General features: G+C 42.1%; 1 protein-coding gene across 1 annotated transcript in view; it reads left to right on the top strand.

Annotated features, from left to right (window-relative positions):
• Positions 1–1,190: 1,190 nt before the first annotated feature.
• LOC311128578 (uncharacterized protein) overlaps positions 1,191–15,884 on the top strand; it is a gene marked incomplete at both ends in the record, with an annotated part of 47,440 nt that continues 32,746 nt past the window's right edge. Inside the window, 2 exons of the mRNA XM_084160764.1 lie at positions 1,191–1,251; positions 13,010–13,084. Of these exons, the coding sequence (XP_084016890.1) occupies positions 1,191–1,251; positions 13,010–13,084 (136 nt within the window). The remainder of the gene's footprint in view (positions 1,252–13,009; positions 13,085–15,884) is intronic.

The following is a 15,884-nucleotide window of genomic DNA, read 5'->3' as shown; positions in this document are numbered from 1 at the left end:
TTCCACAATACTCATGTGCTCCAATGGTGCCCCAATTTAATAATAATAATAATTATTATTATTATTAATTTGTAGAGCGCATTGACCCACGCTCAATGTGCAAATGTCATCACCTATTGGGATTGAGGTTGGTAGAGATACCTTGACAAAGATATAATGGTTCTCCCTCTGTTTTTAGGCAACTAGAATCTGTGGGTTCATTCAATTGTGAGTATAAATGCATCATTAACATATACAAATATTAATACCTTGCACCATGCTTGCTGAACAAATTAGCTCAATAAGATAGATAATCAATGCAGACCTCCAGTCCATGTGCAGCATGTTACATTTCCTGCTTGGTGTAACATAATGAAGCTGGATTGGATCTGAAATGACTGTGCATAAATACATGCTGAAGCCATCCCATGTGCATGCATATGTCATCTGTCTCAATTTATTTAAGGGATAGCCCTTCCTTACAGAATATTACATGCTTGTAAATGGCTCCTGATGAGAATTTATTTGATTTCATCTCTCCAAGGAGGAGGAGGTGGACTGAAGCAAAATGACGTGAAGGTCATGCAAGCGAAGGAATTTTGTTCCCTCGTTACACCCTCTCTTTGTTTTAGATTTTATCTCCTCAGTACATCTCCCTCCTTATCACACATCCTGTCACCCGAAACATGTCATGCTCAACTTTCATTCACAACACAACGATATTACTTAGAAGATGCTATTAATCTTTCAAATTATGACAGAGCTTTTCCATATTGGATGACAGTCCTACATGTTACATAAACCTTCCACCCTCTCGCCAACCGGAATGTATCTTCCACCTCAATGCCTTACCAGAGTGCAATCAGATGGCCTTCTGGTCTCTACTTTCATCTTCTCCTTACTCACACAGACTCTCATATAGTGTACACATACAGTGCTAAGACGCAGACACACTCACTAACTCATCCAAAGATACCAAATCTCCCATATTACTACTAAGAAATAAATAATCTGCCTCAAAAATCTTATTTTATCGCTCTCTCACACACACAGTAAAATCCCTCCTGTACTTTGTATCATTTTCCACACGTAGTTAATCCATATAAAGTCAACAATGTGATGTGGTAACTGAACAGAGATTACAGATCAGATGGCCTGTGTGTGCCCTGAGCGGTTTGTGTCCTACCTGTCTCTCTCACGTGTCTCTCCACATGGCGCCTGTCCACAGCAGCAGCAGCAGTCCAGCTCCAGGGAGGCATGTCATCGCTGGCCGTACTCCTCCGACCATATGGCCCCAGCTCTGAATCTCTGGGGAGGAAAGAGAGAGTGTGTCTAAATCCAAAAGCGAAATCCAAATCTTTCTGTATTATGTAAACTGTAGTTGTGGAAAGGTCCCATGGTACAGACACTTGTAGAACATAGCCTTCATAGTGGGATTAATAAATATAAATACTGTATGCTACAGGTTATTCCTCTGTCCTGGTTTAGGGAATAACAATGTCCTGATATGACTCTGTCAGAGCACAGGCATCTGAGTTTATGCCGCTGAAATCTGACTAATCCTTCACTTTGTCTGATTTGAAGGGACCTGGTAAATTGTGGTAAAAACAATAGCTTTTGTTTACGTATGTATCCCTGCCCGACACCTCAGTGACTAAAGTCTGCCTGCACACATCTACAGTGTACAGAAACACACCATCTGGGTATCTGTTTTGTTCTATATCCCCATCGGTGTGAACTTTCATTGTTGACGTGAACTAAAGATTCATACACTCATCTTTTTCTGCTGACAAAGAATAAAGGACAGAAAATACACATATCAGATTCCACAGATGAGACAGACACTTTAAAAACACAGACGGGTTCATGACAGACTACGACCAGTTGGCATCAACAACAAACTAGGCAATATCACATTTCTATGTCACCATAGAGAGATAGGCCTATGGCATGCATCTGAAAATACAGTTGGTCTATTAGTTTCTTAAAATACCCTCACTCCTTCTTCCACTTACAGTATACCTCGTTCTCCTTACTTTTCAACTCTACAACAACATTGCATAATCTATGATGACATTTTAAATGCCAAGTGCACATAGTGCACCTTTTTTTGCCTTTAGAATGGCATGTTTTAGTGAAGGTATCCTTTCAGTGCTAAGTTGGGAGACTTTGCCTGCCGCTAGCAGTAGTTTTACAGGCTGAAATATATATAGCTGTGTGTGCTTGCTGCTGCTGCAGTGCAGATGAAATAGGACTGGCAATGACTGACTGGCAGGCACATCAAGCCCCCAGTCACCACCTTACAATTCCCTTATCACAGCCTGCTGTTTAGGCTACTGCCTGTCTGTCACAGCCAAAACATCCAAACTAAATGTGAGATCATTACTTTGACCTCCCCCATTGATCCTATCTCTCTGCTCAAAATGTGTCAGCGTTAATTAAAGCTAGTCCAGGCTGTGACACTGTGACATCCAACACAAAGACGCCGGGCCGTTACCTGAACACCACATGAGGTTGGTGGCACCTTAATTGGGGAGGACGGGCTCGTGGCAATGGCTGGAGCAGTACAAACAATATTATACAGTGCATTTGGAAAGTAATCAGACCCCTTGACTTTTTCCAAATGTTGTAACGTTACAGCCTTATTCTAAAATTGATTAAGTTGTTCTTCCTCATCAATCTACAGACAATACCCAATAATGACAAAGCAAAAACAGGTTTTTAGACATTTTTGAACAAAATAAAAAAATATATATATTACATTTACATAAGTATTCAGACCCTTTACTCAGTACTTTGTTGAAGCACCTTTGGCAGCGATTACAGCCTCGAGTCTTCTTGGTTATGACGCTACAAGCTTGGCACACCTGTATTTGGGGAGTTTCTCCCATTCTTCTCTGCAGATCCTCTCAAGCTCTGTCAGGTTGGATGGGGAGTGTCGCTGCACAGCTATTTTCAGGTCTCTCCAGAGACGTTTGATTGGGTTCAAGTCCGGGCTCTGGCTGGGCCACTCAAGGACATTCAGAGACTTGTCCCGAAGCCACTCCTGCATTGTCTTGGCTGTGTGCTTAGAGTCGTTGTCTTGTTGGAAGGTGAACCTTCGCCTCAGTTTGAGGTCCTGAGCGCTCTGGAGCAGGTTTTCATCAAGGATCTCTCTGTACTTTGTTCTGTTCATCTTTCCCTCGATCCTGACTAGTCTCCCAGTCCCTGCCGCTGACAAACATCCCCACAGCATAATGCTGCCACCACCATGCTTCACCATAGGGATGGTGCCAGGTTTCCTCCAGAAGAAATGCTTGGCATTCAGGCTAAAGAGTTCAATCTTGGTTTCATCAGACCAGAGAATCTTGTTTCTCATGGTCTGAGAGTCCTTTAGGTGCCTTTTGGCTAACTCCAAGTGGACTGTCATGTGCCTTTTACTGAGGAGTGGCTTCCGTCTGGCCACTCTACCATAAAGGCCTGATTGGTGGTGCTGCAGAGATGGTTGTCCTTCTGGAAGGTTCTCCCATCTCCACAGAGGAACTCTGGAGCTCTGTCAGAGTGACCATTGGGTTCTTGATCACCTCCCTGACCAAGGCCTATCTCCCCTGATTGCTCAGTTTGGCTGGGCGGCCAGCTCTAGGAAGAGTTTTGGTGGTTCCAAACTTATTTGATTTAAGAATGATGGAGGCCACTGTGTTCTTGGGGACCTTCAATGCTGCAGGATTTTTTGGGTACCATTCCCCAGATCTGTGCCTCGACAAAATCATGTCTCGGAGCTCTACGGACAATTCCTTCGACCTTATGGCTTGGTTTTTGCTCTAACATGCACTGTCAACTGTGGGACCTTATATAGACAGGTGTGGGCCTTTCCAGATTATGTCCAATCAATTGAATTTACCACAGGTGGACTCCAATCAAGTTGTAGAAACATCTCAAGGATGATCAATGGAAACAGGATGCACCTGAGCTCAAATTGGAGTCTCATAACAAAGGTCTGAATACTTATGTAAATAAGTTATTTCTGTTTCTTAGTTTTAATACATTTGGCATTATGGGGTATTGTGTGTAGATTGATGAGGGGAAAAAAATATTTAATCAATTTTATAATAAGGCTGTAATGTAACAAAATGTGGAAAAATCAAGGAAGAATAGACTAGTGGTTCCCAACCTGGGGTACTAGGACCCCTGGGGGTACTTGGCCTATCCACAGGGGGTACCTGAGAAGACTCATGAGACCATAGGCTTAGCCCTACTAGTAAAATGCACATGAGGGGGTACAACAAGTGGGTACTCTCGGTAGAGCAAAATTCAGTTGGTGGTAGGCTACAGTAACCGAAAAAGGTTGGGAACCACTGGCCTAGCACTAGACTCCACCACCCAAACATGAAACTCTTCAACACATTTGTAGTGCTCACAAAGTGCACGCATATTATTGTGTGTGCTACTAGTAACATTACAACATCTACACAAAAAACGACTTATTGGAACATTGAAACCATTTATTGTATCATCTAAAAGTTACATTTCATTGCCAACCTGTGTTTGATGTTTACCATCTCCGGTATTGGCACGCTTTTTAGGGGGTGCACGCAACATTAGACTACTTCATCGTTAGGCCTATAGACAATCACGTCAGTGACGCCGGTAAGTACTCTGTTATGGATAAATGCTGTTACATTACAAGTAATTACTTTCTGCATAAATCAGTGACTGCAGTAATCATTATTCATGTATGATTTTCATGCGAATATTCAAAAATCTGCACATTTTCACACCAAATATGTGTTTCTATCAAATTGACTTGTTGCGGATACAAGGCTGTGAGGGATGACCAATAGTGGGCAACTGCAGCCCACAATTTGGGGCGTTCCTGCATGTGGGCATGACTGCATCTGCAGGAACGCCTGCCCTCGAGCATCCTATTGGTTCCTTCATCGCCCACTTACCGCTAGCTATTCTGGGAGGCGGGGGCGACACCATTTGCTAGCATGCTAGTTAGCTAGCTAGCACACAGTGCCCTTCACTCCTGCCTGCCGAACACCTGCCCTTACCGTCATTAACATAACTGCGGGAAAACAGTGCCTGACAGGCGTGGGCGAAGGACACTCCCGGGTTAGCTATAAAAAAATATTTGCTACCGGTGTGTACTAGCTATAGCTAGCTACCGTTGTCGCCCCCGCCTCTTCTTCTTCTGTGGGGTTTATCGCCGGTTGGCATCCAACGTTATGCTGCATTGCCGCTATATAGTGTACTGGAGCGCCCCTGCAGATGCAGGATGCAGGAATGCCCACATGCAGGAATTCCCACATGATGCAGGAATTCCCACATGCAGGAACGCCCCGAATTGCGTGCTGCAGTTGCACCCTTCTCATGCTTTCCTGAGTCATAGTGGGAGGACCACACAACATGTCATCGCGTGACTCCAAGTTTACTTCGATATTATATCACCGCCATTTTTCACATAATTCATTTTACAGACACAAAAAGATCCCACCTTGTATAGCATATTTTGTTTTGTCAACATTTGGAAAGTTCACCAACAAAGTAGCGGTTTCCATTAGACCTGTCAATACATTTTTTGTCCGGCATGTACTTTACTTGCGTAAAAAAGTTGGATGGAAACCTGGTTTATTTAGGCTTCTTTATTGTACGCATTTTGACCGGTCCTTGAAAAACCTAACTGTTTCTGTGTTTATGGTTTAGCCCGTTTTGGGAGTGTCTGTACAGGCTATATGCCATCCTCTAGTCATTATTTACATTTTAGTAATTTAGTCATTGTAGCTGGAAACGGCTGATTTTTTCTGATTTTTCTTTTTATGGAATATCTACATAGGCATACAGAGGCCCATTATCAGCAACCATCAATCCTGTGTTCCAATGGCACGTTGTGTTTGCTAATCCAAGTTGATCATTTTAAAAGGCTAATTGATCATTAGAAAATACTTTTGCAATTATGTCAGCACAGCTGAAAACTGTTGTGCTGATTAAAGAAGCAATACAACTGGCCTTCTTGAGACTAGTTGAGTATCTGGAGCATCAGCAATTGTGGGTTCGATTACAGGCTCAAAATGGCCAGAAACAAATAACTTTCTTCTGAAACTCGTCAGTCTATTCTTGTTCTGAGAAATGAAGGCTATTCCATGTGAGAAATTGCCAAGAAACGGAAGATCTCGTACAACACTGTGTACTACTCCCTTCACAGAACAGCGCAAACTGGCTCTAACCAGAATAGAAAGAGGAGTGGGAGGCCCCAGTGCACAACTGAGCAAGAGGACAAATACATTAGAGTGTCTAGTTTGAGAAACAGACGCCTCACAGGTCCTCAACTGGCAGCTTCATTAAATAGTACCCGCAAAACACCAGTCTCAACATCAACAGTGAAGAGGTGACTCCAGGATGCTAACCTTCTAGACAGAGTTGCAAAGAAAAAGCCATATTTTAATTTTATTTTATTTTTATTTTATTTCACCTTTATTTAACCAGGTAAGCCAGTTGAGAACAAGTTCTCATTTACAACTGCGACCTGGCCAAGATAAAGCAAAGCAGTGCGATAAAAACAACACAGAGTTACATATGGGGTAAAAAAACATAAAGTCAGAAATACAACAGAAAATATATATACAGTGTGTGCAAATGTAGCAAGTTATGGAGGTAAGGCAATAAATAGGCTATAGTGCAGAATAATTACAATAGTATTAACACTGGAATGCTAGATGTGCAAGAGATTATGTGCAAATAGAGATACTGGGGTGCAAAAGAGCAAAATAAATAACAATATAGGGATGAGGTAGTTGGGTGGGCTAATTTCAGATGGGCTGTGTACAGGTGCAGTGATCGGTAAGGTGCTCTGACAACTGATGCTTAAAGTTAGTGAGGGAGATAAGAGTCTCCAGCTTCAGAGATTTTTGCAATTCGTTCCAGTCATTGGCAGCAGAGAACTGGAAGGAATGGCGGCCAAAGGAGGTGTTGGCTTTGGGAATGACCAGTGAGATATACCTGCTGGAGCGCAGACTACGGGTGGGTGCTGCTATGGTGACCAATGAGCTAAGATAAGGCGGGGATTTGCCTAGCAGTGATTTATAGATGGCCTGGAGCCAGTGGGTTTGACGACGAACATGTAGTGAGGACCAGCCAACAAGAGCGTGCAGGTCACAGTGGTGGGTAGTGTATGGGGCTTTGGAGACAAAACGGATGGCACTGTGATAGACTACATCCAATTTGCTGAGTAGAGTGTTGGAGGCTATTTTGTAAATGACATCGCCGAAGTCAAGGATCGGTAGGATAGTCAGTTTTACGAGGGCATGTTTGGCAGCATGAGTGAAGGAGGCTTTGTTGCGAAATAGGAAGCCGATTCTAGATTTAACTTTGGATTGGAGATTCTTTATGTGAGTCTGGAAGGAGAGTTTACAGTCTAACCAGACACCTAGGTATTTGTAGTTGTCCACATACTCTAGGTCAGACCCGTCGAGAGTGGTGATTCTAGTCGGGTGGGCGGGTGCCAGCAGCGTTCGATTGAAAAGCATGCATTTAGTTTTACTAGTGTTTAAGAGCAGTTGGAGGCTACTGAAGGAGTGTTGTATGGCATTGAAGCTCGTTTGGAGGTTTGTTAACACAGTGTCCAATGAAGGGCCAGATGTATACAAAATGGTGTCGTCTGCGTAGAGGTGGATCTGAGAGTCACCAGCAGCAAGAGCGACATCATTGATATACACAGAGAAAAGTGTCGGCCCAAGAATTGAACCCTGTGGCACCCCCATAGAGACTGCCATAGGTCCAGACAACAGGCCCTCCGATTTGACACACTGAACTCTATCTGAGAAGTAGTTGGTGAACCAGGCGAGGCAGTCATTTGAGAAACCAAGGCTATTTAGTCTGCCAATAAGAATGCGGTGGTTGACAGAGTCGAAAGCCTTGGCCAGGTCGATGAAGATGGCTGCACAGTACTGTCTATTATCAATCGCGGTTATAATATCGTTTAGGACCTTGAGCGTGGCTGAAGTGCACCCATGACCAGCTCGGAAACCGGATTGCATAGCGGAGAAGGTACGGTGGTATTCGAAATGGTCGGTGATCTGTTTGTTAACTTGGCTTTCAAATACTTTCGAAAGGCAGGGCAGGATGGATATAGGTCTGTAGCAGTTTAGATCTAGAGTGTCACCCCCTTTGAAGAGGGGGATGACCGCGGCAGCTTTCCAATCTCTGGGGATCTCAGACGTTATGAAAGAGAGGTTGAACAGACTAGTAATAGGGGTTGCGACAATTTCGGCGGCTAGTTTTAGAAAGAAAGAGTCCAGATTGTCTAGCCCAGCTGATTTGTAGGGGTCCAGATTTTGCAGCTCTTTCAAAACGTCAGCTGTCTGAATTTGTGTGAAGGAGAAGCGGGGGGGGCATGGGCAAGTTTCAGCGGAGGGTGCAGAGTTGGTGGCCGGGGTAGTGGTAGCCAGATGGAAAGCATGGCCAGCTGTAGCAAAATGCTTGTTGAAATTCTCGATTATTGTAGATTTATCGGTGGTGATAGTGTTTCCTAGCCTCAGTGCAGTGGGCAACTGGGAGGAAGTGCTCTTATTCTCCATGGACTTTACAGTGTCCCAAAACTTTTTGGAGTTAGTGCTACAGGATGCAAATTTCTGTTTGAAAAGGTTTGCCTTTGCTTTCCTGACTGCTTGTGTATATTGGTTCCTAACTTCCCTGAAAAGTTGCATATCGCGGGGGCTATTTGATGCTAATGCAGTACGCCACAGGATGTATGTGTGCTGGTCAAGGGCAGTCAAGTCTGAGGAGAACCAGGGGCTATATCGGTTCTTAGTTCTGTATTTTTTGAATGGGGCATGTTTATTTAAGATTGAGAGGAAATTACTTTTAAGGAACATCTCAGACTGGCCAATAAAAATAAAAGATTAAGATGGGCAAAAGAACACAGACACTGGACAGAGGAAGATTGGAAAAAAGTGTTATGGACAGACGAATCGAAGTTTGAGGTGTTCGGATCACAAAGATCCGAACACCTCAAAGACGCAGACCAGACCAAATGAAAAGATGCTGGAGGAGTGCTTGATGCCATCTGTCAAGCATGGTGGAGGCAATGTTATGGTCTGGGGGTGCTTTGGTGGTGGTAAAGTGGGGGATTTGTACAGTGTAAAAGGGATCTTGAAGATGGAAGGCTATCACTCCATTTTGCAATGCCATGCCATACCCTGTGGACGGTGCTTGATTGGAGCCAATTTCCTCCTACAACAGGACAATGACCCAAAGCACAGCTCCAAACTATGCAATAACTATTTAGGGAAGAAGCAGTCAGCTGGTATTCTGTCTATAATGGAGTGGCCAGTACAGTCACTGGATATCAACCCTATTGAGCTGTTGTGGGAGCAGCTTGACTGTATGGTACGTAAGAAGTGTCCATCAAACCAATCCAACTTGTGGGAGGTGCTTCAGGAAGCATGGGGTGAAATCTCTTCAGATTACCTCAACAAATTAACAACTAGAATGCCAAAGGTCTGCAAGGCTGTAATTTCTGCAAATGGAGGATTCTTTGACAAAAGCAAAGTTTGAAGGACAAAATTATTCTTTCAATTAAAAATCATTATTTCTAACCTTGTCAATAACTACATTTCCTATTCATTTTGCTATATTTCCTATTCAAACTCATTTCATGTATGTTTTCATGGAAAACAAGGACATTTCTAAGTGACCCCAAACTTTTGAACGGTAGTGTATATATTCTTAATTCATTCCTTACTTAGATTTGTGTGTATTGGGTATATGTTGTGAAATTGTTAGATATTACTTGTTAGATATTACTGCAGTCGGAGCTAGAAGTAAAAGTATTTCGCTACACCCACAATAACATATGCTAAACACGTGTGTGACCAATACAATTTTATTCGATTTGATTTACCTCGAATAACCTGTGCCCCCGCACATTGACTCTGTACCGGTACCCCCTGTATATAGCCTCGTTACTGTTATTCTATTGTTGCTCTTTAATTATTTGTTATTTTTCAATTTTCCTTCTTTTTGTATTTGTATTTATTGTTTACTTCAGTTTATTTAGTAAATACTTTCTTAACACTTATTTTTTCTTAAAACTGCATTGTTGGTTAAGGGCTTGTAAGTAAGCATTTCAATGTAAGGTCTACACCTGTTGTATTCGGCACATGTGACAAATACAATTTGATTTGATTTGATTTGATTCTCATTTACTTTTGAATCAATACCACATTTTCATTGACTGAGTGCTGCTTACTATAAATATTTGAGATAAAAATGCCTTTGGGTTTACAGTGTATTCATTTACAAATCAAAATGGTATCAAGTTTATGGTTATGGATACATTGTCCTTATGATGTACACAGAATTACAATTTCCTTCAGCAGACAGACATAATGGGAAGAATGTATCATAATATAGAACACCACCAGCAAGCCTTTTTGGCAATGCATTATATCACCAGTAGGGGTGGCCAACACACCTATCATGGAATATTTGTAATAACCCACATCAACTTCACGAATTGTACTTCATTCAGAAATGGAACACCTTCCTAATATTTTTTGTCTTGCCCATTCACCCTCTGAATGGCACACATACACAATCCATGTTCTCAATTGTCTCTAGGCTTAAACATCCTTCTTTAACTTGTCTCCTCACCTTCATCTACACTGATTAAAGTGGATTTAATGAGTGACATTCATTTAACGTGGATTCACTTGGTCAGTCTATGTCATGGAAAGAGCAGATGCTATTATGTTTTGTATACTCAGTGTAGGCCTAGTGTCTTTTCGCAAGTTATTATTTCAGCTAAAAATGAAAAATGTCCATTGTATTCAATGAAAAGTATTACATTCTTGATTTGGAATTTCCTCAATTGATTGAACTGAAATGGTATTGACTCCAATATCCTCTTTTTCAATATCCTCCTATGTAGTAATACATACATAAACAGTGAATAAAGTGAATAACAGTCGAAATGTGTGGATGTCAGAAGACAGTTCACAACATAACCGCCTTCGTCTGCTTCAGAAAACGAAAAAATAAATAAATATATATATATATATATATATATATATATATATATATATATATATATATATATATACTGTAAACTTGAAAACAGACAATTGTGGTGCTCTTACATCCTGGGACATTCATATTGTATTTGCCCGGTAGTCTGCAATATGGTATCCATCCATCCAACTACAATTATGTCATTTGTAAACAAACGCCAGTGTTGGCACATGACTGCCGCTGCCCGCCTGTCATCTAAATTAAATATCATGGCGTTATAATACTGTATGTTGGATAACTGAGCGCTGCAAACGACCTACCACGTTCGCAGCAACGGCGGGACATAGAAGATGCTTCTTGCTGCATAGTGTTTGATTTGACGGCTTTTGATGGCATTTGGTTTATATGCTCGATGTTTACACCGGGGATATTAGAAAAACTAGTTTTATCTAGTATCTACTGTGCTAACGGAAGTTTAATGAGTGATATACTTGCTTGCTATGTTGGCCAGGTGGGCCATGTCTCCGGTCGACGGCACGCGTTTTTGAGGGTTGAGGGTTTGTTCTGAGGGTTTTCGCACCAGATATTATGTTGCACCGTAAGATATCGTATCCCCTTTAACCACGATGTTTTCTTCGAATTAAACAAGTAATATTTCTGCTGACATTGGGTAGGTAGGCTATCCGAAATTGAAGGACAGGAAGACACCTGCATCACACGGGGATATTTTTATACCGGTCGGTAGGTACGTACTCTATCACTCTTTCCTCTTGTCCGATAAGCTGTTGAATTTTCGTTTATAGACCTGTGATCTGCGTAAGACTATTCCAGGTTGAGCAGTTGCTTTTTTCTATTTATGTTGTGTTGTGGGTACACCTTTAAAGATGTTTTCACCATTGAGATCATGGCATCCATGCACCATGCTTGGTCTTTCATAGAATGTTTCCAAAAAATTAATTGAAGTCATTAATATTTCTCATTATTACGTTATGAGTTTGGTTCTTGTCCAAGGAAGGCCATAAATTGATGACTGACCCAAAATAGGCAAAATTGGGCTGTCACATAGGGCTAGCCCAAGATTGATGAGCATAGTGTATACATGCACCAAGTGCTATGCACCTGCCCCTGAGGAGTCTGTAGAATCTAGCTAGAGAGCATTGCATTTATATTCCAAACATCCCCAGAATCTATATGGTCTAGTACATGGAAACAGAGCTCTGCATGGAACTATACTTGTCCCATTTAAAGGGACTATCTGCATTTGAAATGTCCACATTACTGTACAGTAGGACAGCCAGTTTAGAGACCCATCTGGTTTCATATAAAATCTAAGTATCTATCCTAGTGCTCTATTAGTAGCTGTACAGGACGATGCTAACCCACTGACTATGTTACATAATGTTCATGAGGAGTTATTACATTCCCATCCTCCTTTTTGGGATATTTTTCAACATATTGATCTGGGTATCCAGAAACTGTCTGATACCAGGTTGGTTACACAACTAATCAACTTCATTTCTGCCTTTGATAAATACAAAAACGACAGAGCTCACAGAGCAAAATGAATGAATAAAGAACTATAAATTTTTCTGTGGGGGATAACAAAGTCTTATCTTGATCTTCACTTTTTAGCTTGTCAATAATACTGTCACATCACCATAAAGTTTGGGCGTTGATGTTGTGAGATAACTGGCAAGACTGTCTGAATATCTGATCTGTAGTCAGCTCTGCTGTAGTTTTGCCTCAGACGATAATGGTCATGGCAGCCTGTTGACCAAAGCCACTATGCATATGTTGTTACTGTCTGGCTTAGTCCCACATTCTCCCTTGGACTTGAAATACCAAGCCAAGCCATGGCTTGTCCAATCCCTGCATTAGCCTCATCGGGCCTGGGCAGAAATGCCAAAGAGGCATGATGTGATGTCAGTGTCAGCCAAGAGGGAATAGCACCCCAGTCACCATAAAACAAAGTTGACAGGAATACAAAATGAGATTAATGCTTCCTCTCTCTCCGTTTCACTCCTGCGCTGTACCTCTCCAGCTCTAGGACTGCACACTCCCCTTGTCTGTGGCACCTCAAACGCAATTGAAGTTGTCAGGAACTACTCCAAAGCCTGTGAGTTTTCTCTGTGTTTTACATGTTCAGTACCGTACTTAACCCTGGCTTCTTATACAAAGAATGCACAGATTATATCATACATGGATGTGGGTATATGAATGTATGGTGTGTCTACTGTATAATACAAGACTCATGGTCCGTGAACGGAGTGTACTAGAATCTAAGAGATTTTAGCTGCTGCCTGGAAGATGCAGCGTTATGTAAGAGCACTATCCACCTTTGGTTAGCGTGACATTAGATACTCTGCTTTAAACAGGACTTGAAACCTCATTCACAATGGCAGGGCTTTGTGATGGCAGGCAGTACAGTCATCCTTCATACAGTGTGCACAGAGTAAACGTCATCATATATGACTCACCTCATTTGAATATAAACACACATGCACAATACACAAAGTAATAGCATATGTACAGTGGGGAAAAAAAGTATTTAGTCAGCCACCAATTGTGCAAGTTCTCCCACTTAAAAAGATTAGAGAGGCCTGTAATTTTCATCATAGGTACACGTCAACTATGACAGACAAAATGAGAAAAACATTTTTTTAATGAATTTATTTGCAAATTATGGTGGAAAATAAGTATTTGGTCAATAACAAAAGTTTCTCAATACTTTGTTATATACCCTTTGTTGGCAATGACACAGGTCAAAAGTTTTCTGTAAGTCTTCACAAGGTTTTCACACACTGTTGCTGGTAATTTGGCCCATTCCTCCATGCAGATCTCCTCTAGAGCAGTGATGTTTTGGGGCTGTCGCTGAGCAACACAGACTTTCAACTCCCTCCAAAGATTTTCTATGGGGTTGAGATCTGGAGACTGGCTAGGCCACTCCAGGACCTTGAAATGCTTCTTACGAAGCCACTCCTTCGTTGCACGGGCGGTGTGTTTGGGATCATTGTCATGCTGAAAGACCCAGCCACGTTTCATCTTCAATGCCCTTGCTGATGGAAGGAGGTTTTCACTCAAAATCTCACGATACATGGCCCCATTCATTCTTTCCTTTACACGAATCAGTCGTTCTGGTCCCTTTGCAGAAAAACAGCCCCAAAGCATGATGTTTCCACCCCCATGCTTCACAGTGGGTATGGTGTTCTTTGGATGCAACTCAGCATTCTTTGTCCTCCAAACACGACGAGTTGATTTTTTACCAAAAAGTTATATTTTGGTTTCATCTGACCATATGACATTATCCCAATCCTCTTCTGGATCATCCAAATGCACTCTAGCAAACTTCAGACAGGCCTGGACATGTACTGGCTTAAGCAGGGGGACACGTCTGGCACTGCAGGATTTGAGTCCCTGGCGGCGTAGTGTGTTACTGATGGTAGGCTTTGTTACTTTGGTCCCAGCTCTCTGCAGGTCATTCACGAGGTCCCCCCGTGTGGTTCTGGGATTTTTGCTCACCGTTCTTGTGATCATTTTGACCCCACGGGGTGAGATCTTGCGTGGAGCCCCAGATCGAGGGAGATTATCAGTGGTCTTGTATGTCTTCCATTTCCTAATAATTGCTCCCACAGTTGATTTCTTCAAACCAAGCTGCTTACCTATTGCAGATTCAGTCTTCCCAGCCTGGTGCAGGTCTACAATTTTGTTTCTGGTGTCCTTTGACAGCTCTTTGGTCTTGGCCATAGTGGAGTTTGGAGTGTGACTGTTTGAGGTTGTGGACAGGTGTCTTTTATACTGATAACAAGTTCAAACAGGTGCCATTAATACAGGTAACGAGTGGAGGACAGAGGAGCCTCTTAAAGAAGAAGTTACAGGTCTGTGAGAGCCAGAAATCTTGCTTGTTTGTAGGTGACCAAATACTTATTTTCCACCATAATTTGCAAATAAATTCATTAAAAATCCTACAATGTGATTTTCAGGATTTTTTTTTCTCAATTTGTCTGTTATAGTTGACGTGTACCTATGATGAAAATTACAGGCCTCTCTCATCTTTTTAAGTGGGAGAACTTGCACAATTGGTGGCTGACTAAATACTTTTTTCCCCCACTGTATAATACAGTGCTTGACTCATTTACATATTGATTTATTCTAAACAAGAAAATGAAACATATACATTTCAAGATAACCAATCTGAAGCAGATTTCAGTGTTAATAATTTCCACCTAGTTACAAATCCAGTCTCCGAACGCCTTAACGGAATACTTCGGGATTTTGGCAATGAGGCCATTTATCTACTTCCCCAGAGTCAGATGAACTCCTGGATACCATTTTTATGCCTCTGTGTCTAGTATGAAGAAAGTTAGAGGTAGTTTCGTGAGCCAATGCTAACTAGCATTAGCACAATGACTTGAAGTCTATGGGTATCTGCTAGATACCCATAGACTTCCAGTCATTGCACTAACGCTAGTTAGCAATTGCCCTAGCGCTAGTTAGCAACTTCCTTCAAACTGCACGCAGAGACATAAAAATGGTATCCACGAGTTCATCTGACTCTGGGGAAGTAGATAGATTCATTGCCAAAATCCTGAAGTATCCCTATAATATTGTATGTAGAGGGGTCCTGGTATTGATCGGGACACTCAGACCCTGGGGTCATGTACCGGAAAGACTAATGAACACGGGGCAGCGTGGGTGGCCCCTTGGCTGCACACAACACACAAATACACACACGCACACACATGCATGTGCCTCGGGCTTTATAAACAACAGAGAACCTGTCACTCACTCACTCACATCACTCTCTCTCTCTCTCTCTCTCTCTCTCTCTCTCTCTCTCTCTCTCTCTCTCTCTCTCTCTCTCTCTCTCTCTCTCTCTCTCTCTCTCTCTCTCTCTCTCTCTCTCTCTCTCTCTCTCT

The sequence above is a fragment of the Coregonus lavaretus genome, assembly GCF_964263955.1.
Source record: "Coregonus lavaretus genome assembly, chromosome: 4".
Lineage (NCBI taxonomy): Eukaryota > Metazoa > Chordata > Actinopteri > Salmoniformes > Salmonidae > Coregonus > Coregonus lavaretus.
The sequence above is the reverse complement of the archived record's forward strand: the minus strand, read 5'-3'. Positions and strand labels throughout refer to the sequence as shown.